At 40.5% G+C, this 12,697-nt stretch overlaps 1 protein-coding gene across 8 annotated transcripts in view; it reads left to right on the top strand.

Moving 5' to 3' along the window:
- The window catches only part of rufy3 (RUN and FYVE domain containing 3), a 64,922-nt gene that overhangs the window by 34,135 nt on the left and 18,090 nt on the right, over nt 1-12,697 (top strand). For all 8 annotated transcript variants that reach the window (XM_042332272.1, XM_042332255.1, XM_042332259.1 and 5 more), the window contains 8 exons: nt 188-361; nt 3,451-3,568; nt 6,806-6,907; nt 7,528-7,651; nt 9,030-9,094; nt 10,223-10,288; nt 11,643-11,712; nt 12,405-12,506. In XM_042332272.1, coding sequence (XP_042188206.1) covers nt 188-361; nt 3,451-3,568; nt 6,806-6,907; nt 7,528-7,651; nt 9,030-9,094; nt 10,223-10,288; nt 11,643-11,712; nt 12,405-12,506 — 821 coding nt within the window. The remainder of the gene's footprint in view (nt 1-187; nt 362-3,450; nt 3,569-6,805; nt 6,908-7,527; nt 7,652-9,029; nt 9,095-10,222; nt 10,289-11,642; nt 11,713-12,404; nt 12,507-12,697) is intronic.

The following is a 12,697-nucleotide window of genomic DNA, read 5'->3' as shown; positions in this document are numbered from 1 at the left end:
CCCAAAGCGCTTCACAATGTAAGCACAATGTAGTTTAACTCATCCATCTCAGAGGTTTTTGTAGAACCATTTCTGTTATAACAGAAATGAGCCCTTTCCATCTATAAATTTGTGAATATGTTAGTGAATGACTTTGCTTGGTGTCTTTTACCTTGTACTCTGAACTTGTGCTCTTTTTCTGTTTCAGATCCTAAGGATCCCATTGCAATTGAACGACTCAATTTAATGAATATGGCAAAGCTGAGTATTAAGGGTCTTATTGAATCTGCTTTGAACTTGGGACGGTCCTTGGATTCAGACTATGCTCCTCTTCAGCAATTCTTTGTGGTAATGGAACACTGTCTCAAACATGGCCTTAAAGGTGAGTTGGAAATTAGGAACAGGTATCAGATATCGATCCTGTAACCTTTGTTTCTGGAATAGTGGCATTCAATATAGCGTCTTATCAAGTCATAGAAGATATGACTCCTCCATCAGAAAGCTAGGCCTTGGATTAATTGTACAATTGGTGGAGAAAAAAAAAGAGCCATGTGGCTATTGCAAGACTGCCATGAATTTTAATCATCAACCTCTCCCTGTCCTCTGGTACTGTTCCCACCCCATTAAAAACCACTGTCATCACTCCTTTCCTTAAAAAACCCTCCCTGGACCATTCTTTACTCCCTAACTACCGGCCCATCTCCAACCTCCTCTTCCTCTCCAAGGTCCTGGAACGAGTTGTTGCTTCTCAGCTTCGCTCCTTCCTCTCCTGTCACTCCCTTCTCGAACCCCTCCAATCGGGTTTCTGTGCCCCCCACAGCACAGAAACAGCCCTGGTCAAAGTGACAAATGACATTCTGTCCATCTGTGACCACGGCTCCCTCTGCCTCCTCATCCTCCTTGACCTCTCTGCTGCCTCGACAACATTGACCACTCTATCCTCATCCACCACCTCTCCTCTCACCTCAACCTCCATGGCGCTGTCCTTGATTGGTTCAGATCGTGCCTCTCACACCGCCTGTACTTCATCTCCTCAAATGGCTTCTCCACTAGTCCCTGGACCGTCTCGTGCGGCGTTCCTCAGGGCTCTGTCCTTGGTTCCCTCCTCTTCAATATCTATATGCTCCCTCTTGGTGACATCATCCGCAGGCATGGGGGTCAACTTCCAAATGTATGCAGATGACACCCATCTCTAGCTCTGCCTCCACCCTTGACTCCAGGGCCACTGCTATCCTGACAGAATGTCTTGTCAGACATCAAGTCCTGGATGAGAGCTAACTTTCTTCAGTTGAACATCAACAAGACCGAGGCTCTCCTGATTGGTTCTCGTCAGCACCTCCTCACCTCAGGAGCTGACAGCATCACCATCCATGGTTGCACACTCAACCTTGCTAAGCCAGTCCAGAACCTTGGGGTCTTGTTTGAGCCTCAACTATCCTTTCTATCCCACATCCGTGTCATGACCTGCTCTGCCTTCCCCCACCTCCGCAAAATCGCCCGGGTCCGCCACTGTCTCACACCGCAGGCCACCAAAACCCTCATACATGACTTCATTACATCGAGGCTCGACTATGCAAACTCACTGCTTGTTGGCCTCCCCAACTCTTCCCTCCACCGACTGCAGATCATCCAGAACTCTGCAGCCCGCGTCCTCTCCTGCACTAGGCTCTGTGACCCTATCACCCCATCCTCGCCCGACTCCACTGGCTTCCCATCACACAGTTCAAGATCCTGGTCCTCACCTTCAAACCCCTCCATGGTCTTGCTCCCCCCTACCTCTCCAACCTCTAAACCCCTACCACCCTGTTCGCCCCCTCTGCTCAGCGGGCTCCGGCCTGCTTTACATCCCCCTGCCTTGCTAGCCCCACTATTGGCAGGCAGGCCTTCAGCTACTCTGCACCCACCCTCTGGAACTCCATCCTGCAGTCCCTCCGTCTCGCCCCCTCTCTAGCCATCTTCAAGACCCACCTCAAGACCCTCCTCTTCGATCGTGCTTTCGATCTCCCTGCTTCCCCCATTGCCCTCCACCCTCCCCACCCCAACTGCCAGCTTGGGTCCGTAACTCTGTCTGTCCAGCGCCTTGGGACGTCCTCCTGATGTGAAAGGCGCTATACAAATGTAATTTTGTTGTTGTTGTTTAACTTTAGAAAGAAGCTTTGTAATTTGCCTCTCGCTCTGCCGGTCTGATGAACTTTACCTTAGCAAATGTAAACCAAAGAATGATGATTATATTGTCAATATCTTTGTCCACATTCACTTGGAAGGTGCCTAACATATGATCAAGGTGAATGATGAATAAAAAGTGAATTGCCCTCTTCTCCCATTTGGAAACCTTGAAGGGGGGTGGGAGTGGGTAAAGCAACAGCTACAACAAATTTGCATGAATTGAAAAAATACTGTCAGAGGAAAGTTCTGTTTCTGAATTAGTTGTATTCTTATCAAATAGTGTCTTATCAAATCAAAAGCACTTCACACATTGAGCTGCTTTTCAAAGGTGTGTTCACAAAAAAGGCTCTAGGTAAACACTACAGCTTATCTACTGCCATCCAAGTCCCACCACAGCACATTTACCAAAGATTTAATTTTTGGGGGGAATGTTGAACGAGGTGGGTGGGGGGGAAGTCGACCCGGACAACAAGAGAGCTCCCGTTTGTCTACAAAATCACCACAGGAGGACGTCCCAAGGTAAAATCAGTCATTCACTTTTTGGCTGTTTGTGGGACCTTGCTGTGGGCAAATTGGCTGCTTCGTTAGCCTGCAGATACACTTGGCATTTCACAATGTATCCTGTGAAGTGCTTTGAGATGTCTCAATGTGGAAGGCTGTATCAAATCTAAAGATTATTTTAACTGAAGCCTGAACTGTCAGAACAAGCAAACACAACCTCAGTTTAATGTCTCACCCAAAAGAGAGCAATAGAAAAAAACACCCGAAAGAGAGAGAGAACTGAATCCACAACTGTTTGTGGGACACTGCTGTGCCAATTGGCTGCTGCGTTTCGCCCACAAAATACACAGTCAATCCACTTTACAATATTTTCTGTGAAGCGCTTTGAGACCCAACTGTGCAGCGCCTTGGGACGTCCTCCTGACGTGAAAGGCGCTTTATAAATGGAATCTTGTTGTTGTTGTTGTTGTTGAGACGTGTCAACAACATAAGGTGCTGTGTCAAATGCAAGGATTATTATTATTTTTCATGTTGGAAGGACGTTCCAATGTGTTATATAAGCTAATTTTAAAAAACTCAATGTACAGTACAGGTATGCCCAAATTAAAGAAAAGGACAAGAATAAAAGGAGAAAATAGCTTGAAATACCAATTAGTATCTAAAGATTAGAATATGCCATCATTTATACAGCTTTTTAAGATTTACAAATCTGCTATATCTGATCATATTGATATATATATGTTCAACTAGTTTTTAAATGCAAATTTTATCTAAGTATCTTTTTTAATATTATGTTTTTACCAGCTAAGAAAACATTCCTTGGACAGAACAAGTCATTCTGGGGCCCATTAGAGCTGGTGGAGAAGCTGTGCCCTGAAGCGGGTGAAATTACAGTCAGTGTTAAGGACCTCCCAGGTCTTAAGTGAGTATTCAATCTTCACTCACTTTGCTTTGTAACCGCATCTCCTGTGCTAAGGATGGTGAACTGCACCAATTTGTGTATAAACAGGGAATCTTTAATGGTCATCGAGCAAAAAGTTTACTAAAAAAAATCATCTGCATGGAGTGCACTGAGGTGGAATTAGTGTGAGAAGAGGGGCAATAGAACCAACAGTTTTATTGTGAGGTCCAGATATGAGGGCAACAAAGTTAAATTTCTCTTCATATGATTGTTCATCTGTAGATGGATGCAGTGAGGGGACATAGTCCAAATGCAGGTTCTTGATGTCATGAAATGAGGCAATGATGGTAAAGGGATTACAAAATCTTGTTCCACAGCTACCAAAATATTGACTTTTACTGGGATACAGTTCCTTGACGAAGTGACCACTTGTCTTATGTTAGTCTAGACCACAGGCTGCAAGTTGGCCATCCCTGGGCCTTGAGAATGGTTGTCTTTATGCTGTTTGGCAATGAGGGAACATTGTCGCCAAACCTGGTCTGTAACTGAGGCAGAGTCCATAGATTCTGTTAAAAGGGAATTGGTTAGTGGAGTAATATTAAAGGGTATGAGTGGGAGCAGGGAGAGTGGGGTTACATTGGCTCCTGTGGAGAAAACCACCAGCTTTATGGGATGAAATGAGGGGATGAAATGATTTTTTTCTGTACTGTAACATTCAAGTTCTCTTGCATTCTTCCCTCTTTTGCCCCTCCCCAAAGAAAAGAACACCAAGACCAATTGAAGTGCCCCAGTAACATCCCAGCTGAACTAACTCAGCACAGTCCAGGTTTCTTACTCTTGGTGTTATGAAGTGAGCTCCTATTCTTCCAAGTGGATCTTTCCCAAGAATGTTCAAACGTTATCTCTGAGACGCTACCCTGCGTGGAGGATGCTATATAAGTGCATGTTGCTGTTCTCCAGTACAAGATGATCCCAGTCATTATTCATCAGCACGTAGACCACATTGAATATAAAACAGAAGCAGAACTGTTTATACAGGTTGCCAAAACCCTGTTTTGTTTCATTCAGTCTTATTATCAGCCACCCAGATGATCAGTTTGCTGCTGTTCACAGCCATCTTCTGGCCAAGGTTTGGTGTCACAAGCAAGTAGCCTCACTTGTGAGATAGCAAATAGACAGTGTAATGTTTAGTGAAGGGTAACAACTCCCAAGAACGTGATGATCTTGGTGCTCAAGGTTTGTCGTTATGTCCAGTACAAGATGACCCAAGTCTTTATTCTTAGATGGATCTCAAATGTGGAACGATTATCAGCACATTGGATATATTGGATAATACACTGTTTCTGTCATGGCATGGGGAGTTCTATAAATCTCTGTTTTCATTGATATCCATGGTGAGAGGGTGGGAGGGAAAGGATCACATTGCAGAATCATCTCACTAATTACACAAGCTTTGCAGATGCTCTTGTATTGCTTGACAGCTTGGCTTGGTTGGTAACAGTTTCTGCCTCTGAGTTGGAAAGATGCATCTTGAATCCCCATGTCAAGACTTGAACTCATAACTGAGCTGTAACTTCAGTGTAGTACTAGGGAAGTCTTGCAGGCTCATACTTTGGATGAGACATTAAACCGAGGTTCTGTCTGTCTGTTTAAGTGGATGTTAGAAGATCTCATTACACTTTGAAAAGAAAGGTGAATGTCTCCTGCTGTTAGGAAATAATATCTCTGGATACAATATATAGTTTGGGACATGACATGTCATGCAAATGCTAAGATGGTGGAAGGCAAACTGGATGGACCTTGGTTTTCTTTCGCCCAGCAAATTCTTATCTTCTAATAACTATTGCTTTTATCATATTTGCCAACAAATAGTCATTACACTTGTCAGTACTGCAATTGCCTGTAAAATACTTTGGGACTTTCAATGTGATAAGGTCGCTGTATCAAATGCAGAGATTACTACCTCCTAGAAATGTGATGTAATGACAGGTGATTATGTTGTATGAGTTATCTACTATATAGAATACATCTGATGTAAAGGAATCATTGCAAGTCATTGGGTGAACTAAAGAGCAGACGAACCAAGTTCTACATCCTGTTGCTTAAAATATTTTTAATGTAGATTCACCAAATTTCCCAACTAGTTCAATTGGTTGGGTACTGTCCTTAAAAACACATGGTTCTGTGTTTGAATTCTGATGGGTCGACACAGACCTTCGCCCTTTTGAGGTCAATAAAATGAGAGCTCAAACTATATCCACCTGAGAGAGTATGTAAGGTGTATCAGGCCTGGACTAATTCTGAGGAGAATCGTCCATACAAGCCAGGGAAATCCACAGCAATCCAAGAGAGGCCTAGAGGTGATGACAAATCCTTAATCCTGAAAAGGTCAGATCAATAACGTAGCTGTAGCTGAACAAATAACAGACTGCATGGTTACTCTTTACTAAACATAACACTGGCTACTTCCCTTGTCAGAAGTGAGGCTAGTAGCTTGTGACACCAGACCTTGGTCAGATATGGCTGACAAATGGCCTCTGGAAAGAAAACTGATCTTCTAGGTGGCTGATATGCATGCATGGTGACTGCATGCAGCACACTAAGGGTTTTGGTGACCTAAATAATGGCTCTGCTTCTGTTTTATGTTCAATGTGGTCTATGCGCTGATTATTTGCCACATACATTGTAGAGGGGGAAGAGATGGTCATTGATTTCCTTGGCCATGCCCACCAGAAAGATTTTTAAAAAATGTAATCTAACTATGTCCACTAAAAGAAAATCCTGTACTTGGTTTACAGAGTTTAGCTGGGCCCTGAGTGCTTGTTGTTAAGTAGGTTGTGGGGCTCACAAAGCATTTTTGGCAACAGCTGTTGTGATTTTAAAAAATCTTCAGTGTACTCCATTTAGTCAATGTGTGATTCGTAATAGTATCCGAGGGCTACTTTTAACTTTTGCTTGGACATTTGGTATAGAGTAAGCCCTGGTGTGCATTGCAGACGTGGAACTCTTTGAATACTCTTAAGCATGGTGATGGGTTTCTGCATGCACTAACAAAAAAATGCACAGGGATATCTGTGCTGAAGATTTGTACTATGCTTCTGAGAAGGTATCCATTGATAATTGGTGATATGATGCCTTCTCTCACCTGTACTTTATTGCCTAAGGGTTTTGTTTCCTCTTTGTTTTAATCCCTTTTTTCCTTCACCTTTACCCCCCCCCCCAAAAAAAAAAAGCTGTGGGTTATTGTTTCTGTTGCAGGACCCCAGTTGGAAGAGGAAGAGCATGGCTTCGCTTAGCATTGATGCAAAAGAAACTCTCAGATTATATGAAAGCGTTGATTAATAGAAAGGATCTTATGAGGTTAGTTTTTTTTAATCATTGTTGTTACTTCAGCATTGAGGCTGTCTGCATGTAGATGGATGGATTCTAATCATAAAGAATCTGTCCTCCTAATCCCCCCTCCATCAAGTCGCATCTGTCACTGTAATATCTTAGATTGAAGATTCTTGGATTAGTTGAACCCCTTCGCAAGGGGTTAGTATCTCCAAGTGATGGATAAGCATCAAACCCAGACTTCACTGTCCTTTCAACAGGACAAAATTCATTTAAACTGAGCCCGTGTTATGCCTGCACTAGAAGATGTGATTCTCTTTATTTAACCCTTTGTTGCACTATTTTCAGATACTTCACCCCCACCCCCCATCTCCGCCGCCCCACACACACATACCTGGGCCCTTATTTCTTTCCTCCCAGATTGTGAAATGAATGGGCTGCAGTGTTATTGCTTTTTTGTTTTCACATGAGATGAAATACGGAGACTGCTGAGTAAAAGCATGAAACTTCTCCAGTCAGTACAAAGAGCAGCTTCCAAGTTGCGTCAAAGTGCCTTCCAGCAACAAATCTTGAGATAGGAAGCTGTAAGGCGTTGGTGAATTTTTAACATCTGCATTAATTCTGACTTCATTTTTTTCTCTATCTAGTGAATTTTATGAAGCAAACGCTTTGATGATGGAAGAGGAAGGTGCCGTCATCGCTGGTCTCTTGGTTGGGCTCAACGTCATTGATGTGAATCTGTGCATGAAGGGCGAGGACCTTGATACTCAGGTAGCTCATAAATTGTATTCTCAAATGGCTTATTTTGAGGGTAGTTGTGTATAATGTACTTTAAGCTACCGTAACAGAACCCCAGGAATATGTCGGCAGTTTTTACAATCAGAAAAATCCTTGCATTTTTAATCCTTGCATTTTGATGTAACACCTTATCACATCGTCGAGATGTCTCAAAGCGCTTCACAGGATATACTATAAAGTGGATTAACTGTATACATTGTGGGTGAAAGCAGGCAGCAGAGTCCCACAAACAGCCATGGAGTGAGTGACCGATTGGGCAGGATACCGGAAGAAGGAAACTTCCTTCTCTTTTTGAATAGTGCCATGGTATCTTTAATATCCACCTGAACAGGCAGATGGGACCTTGAATTAACAACTCATCCAAAGGCTGGTATTTAGCTTTCCAAAGCAAACCCCCCAGTCTCCCAGTGCTGCATTGGAGCATCAGCTTAGTCTATCAGATCCCAAGCCCCAACATGGGACTTAAACCCACAACCTTCTGATTCCACTGCACCAGACTGACACGCAGTATTGTGCCACCAGAAACACTCCAGTGATCATGGCCACTTCAGCCCTCTCGTAGACCAATATTACACTTGCCCTAATTTGTGCCATTTGTAACAACTCTTGCTACAGTGGCTTTTTGGATCTTCAGACGGTTAGTTATCAATTAATGCATTAGCTTGGCACTAATTAAGATTTTGCCACACACTGCTGATAAATTCCTCTTATCCTGATTTCAATGTTATGGAATATTAAATTGTTTATGTAAACTTCCCTGAATTAACCCATATTTTTCTGCTATATGATTTTGGCTGGTTAAACTGCAGCATTAACTCAATGTGCACTCTGGGGTCCCCAAACCTTGGCTCTTGCAAATCTGGCTCATACTCTTCGGAATTAGGTAAGCAGGATGTGCCCCTCCAGGGAGAGAGTATGCATTCCATTCCACACGCAGGAATTTCACGCAAAAGTGGCAAACATGGAACTTTGTCCAGTTTGGGTTTTTAAGCACAATGATGGGTTTCCACAAGTATCAGACATGAGGTGATAAAGAAAATAATTCCTGTGTCACAAACCCATATTACTGCTAATCACAAAATACTTCCACTCCTTCCAGACTTCACTTTAAAATTCTACCCAAATTCTGCATTAAAAACACAAATGTAGCCCTGACTTTGAGTAAAAACATTACGTTATATTATTGACTCGCATTCTGATGCTAATTAAATGCTTAGAAATGCTTACTGAAACACTGCTATATTGGTTACTCCTCTGCTTTGTTCTGTCTTATTTTATAAATGTCATGAAGTATTGCAGTATTGCAGAGAGAGGAGAAGCATTCTAACTTGATTCTGGTGTACCAATTTAGGTTGGTGTGATCGATTTCTCTCTTTACTTGAAAGATGGCGGTCACAGCAGTAAAAGCAATGAAGGGTGAGTATTTGCTTACAGCTATGTAGTTTTACCTTCTACCTGTCATTAATTCCATTTGAATCTGTGCAACAGATGATCTTTGTAACTGGTTAACTGCTCATTGGCTATAAATGACTAATAGCAGATGAAATATGTGCATAATTTTTCAACCCATGAATTAGCTGTTATAATGATGTAATTTGATTTAGCATATGTTGATAGCATTGAAAGAGGAAATTTGGCTCACCCTGTCAGTGTTGGTGCTGGTTCCCTGACTTCAGCAGCCGTTTGATATAGTAGAAATTTTGTTTCTTTACAGTGGCAGTTTTTAAACTTTTTTAATAGACCCACATAGACAACATAATGGAACATGATTGTTTGTTACAAACAGAATCCATTATCTTGAATGCACCGAGTTGGTAGCACTTTTATGATCTGTTTACAGACCTTATTCCTATTACAGTCCTGCTCACTTATCTTGAACCTGTTTATGTCAATATCCCATTTAAATTGACCAAAAACTAAATCCCGGTCCCTTCTCCGTACATTAATATTAAAAGCTTACCATCTATGTTGATGTTGACTTAAACTTAAAGCAAACTTATGTCGACAAATTGTTAGGTCCCTAACATTATTAAGCGCATTGTTTTATTACCACTTATGTCTACAGTGTACTCTTAAATGACTATTTTATTTACATGACTATTTTTGTAAATAAGTCGACGAAATGTTGTAAATAAGGTAACGAAAATACATGTAAATAAATTCTTCAGCAATTTAAATAAATGTATGACTTTTTTAAAATAAATCAATGAAAATACATGTAAATACACGATTCAGAAATTTTAATCACAGAATACCTATTGTCCACTTGTGCCGACATAACTCGAATAGTCCCCGACATGTCGACATAAGTGGGTAGGACTGTATGTATTTTCTTGTCCCTGTTTAGTACTTGGTAAACGTCTTTCTTTGCTAAACTTGTGTATTGGATTAAATAATTATAGCATTGTGAGCGGAAATCAAAACTAAAGGAGATAAAAGTTTATTGTTCCTTTTACCTGCCCCAAGTGATGTTCCCCTTTAAGCATCAGACACTTGTTGAATGTGATGATAAATGATGATAAACGAAAATCTGTTCTGTTTCAGGGATGGACAAATTACTGCCATCCTGGACCAAAAAAACTATGTGGAAGAACTTAACAGACATCTAAGGTATTGTGCACAGCATATAAATATAACTGCAATGTGAAGTGGAGTTTAAATGTTTTTAAGCTTGATTAGCTTAATTATAACAAATTTCCATCAATCAATTGTTTTTTCTTGGGGATGAGGGAAGGTACTATATGTCTAACAGTTCCTTTCCTTATGCAGCTATGCTATCTCAGTAATTTTAGGTAGGGTGCTTATTGATCTTCTTGTCATTTCTCTTAATGTTTAACATTCTAAAGAAAGGTCTGGTTTAAAGAAAAAACGTGGGAGATTTCATGCTCAGTTGGGTGCAGTTTAAGTATTGATGTATAAGCCTTGTCTAAACTCAAATCATGAGATATTCACAACCTTTTATGATCAATGCATAGCTGTTGGTTTGTATTAGACATTGCTTTACTTGCTGTGCCTATTATTAATATGGAATCATATTAATATGGAATCATCATTCGTCCTTTATTGCATTGACGTCAATCCTAGTCTCTGCTTTGATGCTGAGAGGAACAGATGCTGGAGTTTGACCTTGATATAGTCCTCATATAGCTATGCCACATTTTAACTTGAATGACTTGGAAACATAGAAAGTTTCTGAAAAGAAAATTTAGCTCTTTGTGTTAGTGTTTTTCTAAATTGACCCTTTTTATTATAATAATATATTAATCCTTGCATTTAATATAGCGCCTTATCACTTCTTCGAGACGTCTCAAAGTGCTTCTCAGAATACACTGTAAAGTGAATTGACTGTATATTTTTGGGGGCGAAACGCAGCAGCCAATTGCATATCCTTCAGTATTTTCAAAGCTCAAGTGTTTATCCAGTTCCCACTTGGTGAGCCAAGACTAAGGAGAAGGCATAGAAAGCCTCAAAACTCAATTTGGACTTGAGAGAAAAAGGCTGTTGAAGAGAACTGAAAATCTAGCAGAAGAAACCTCAATAACAAAAGTATAGAATGAGATCAACTATCACAAGGAGTGAGACTAGCATTAGATAGGCTGGGATTGGTTTGTCAATATTTCAAGGGACTTCAATTAATTTTTTTATATCCAGTATTAAGGATACACTCTTTGAAAGATTTTTTAGTCTCCTTGTGATATAAAAGTATCCTGCTGTTAGTCAGGACTGCCTATCTATAAATCCCTTGCTTTTGACAGGTAATTTCTTCCCAGACTTCTGCTGCTGCCCTCTCTCCAATCAGCTGCCAAATGATTGATGGGTTGCATCAGATGGCTGTAATTTATAAAACATTTTGCTTCTTCTGCGTTTGAAAATACTGTCAAAACTAAAAATACCAATAGCTATGATTACAGAAACAATAAAAAGTCTACAGAGAGAGCTGTTTATTTTATACACTTGCTTGCAGTGCTACTGTCAATAACCTACAGGCAAAAGTGGACGCATTAGAAAAATCGAATACAAAATTGACTGAAGAGGTAAGTGAAAATCCGAATTTGGCATCAAATCGATAATCTGCTCTTACTGCTCTGGTTGCCTTGTGAAGTAATTGTAAATTGGAGCTTCAGAGAAAAGCTGCACATCTTGAGGCAGTACCTGTTTTTTGCTTCTGTTGCAGGTGTAATCTTTTCAATGACAGTTCCATGGATTATTGAGGCCAAATATTGGGATAACCTTTTCTTCCCCTCCACTTCTTTTTTTTTCTTTACCCCATATCTTTTTCTCTTATTTCTAATTTTCTATCTGTCCTTTCTTTAAGTTTGATTTTACATTTTATTTTGACCAAATCTAACCATTTCTATCTTTTCCAACTTTAAAACGAGTTAAAAACACATGCTTCTTTCATACTCGTACTGCCCACTATTCTCGAGATGGAAACAACTTGTTTTTAAAGGATGATGTTTCACCAATCAAGGGCTCACATTGACATATGACATAAAGTGTGTCAATTATTGTGGGTTTGAAAATATTGTCAAAACTAAAAGTACCGTTGCTACAAGTACAGAAACAATAAAAATAAAAGAGCAGTTTCCTTGAGGGTTTTATTTTATTTGTCCTGGGTGGAAGGGTCAGTGTTATAAATCAATCCATTTTTTTCTGTGTGTGTGTGTGTGTGAGAGAGAGAGAGAGAAATTATATATTTTTGATCTTCCTGTACTATTCCTGACAGCTTGCAGTGGCAAACAACAGGATCATCACTTTACAGGAAGAGACCGAGCGAATAAAGCAAGACAATGTTTACTACTTGGAATCCACTCGAAAGAAGATGGAGGTATGTGCAGCAGGAGGAGACTGCTGTTCTGTGAAAGGTATTGTTAAGGTTTTTCTGAGAGCTTCAATAACTACTTTTGAGGGACCAGAATTGTGCAAAGAAGTTGCTAAAGGGGAAATGGAGTCTTAAGTGAGTGCTTCTTTTTCAAAGTATTCCCATTAGATATAGGATAAGAACTTGCATTTATATAA

The sequence above is a fragment of the Callorhinchus milii genome, unplaced genomic scaffold (assembly GCF_018977255.1).
Source record: "Callorhinchus milii isolate IMCB2004 unplaced genomic scaffold, IMCB_Cmil_1.0 Scaffold1, whole genome shotgun sequence".
NCBI classification, from domain to species: Eukaryota; Metazoa; Chordata; class Chondrichthyes; order Chimaeriformes; family Callorhinchidae; genus Callorhinchus; species Callorhinchus milii.
The sequence above is the reverse complement of the archived record's forward strand: the minus strand, read 5'-3'. Positions and strand labels throughout refer to the sequence as shown.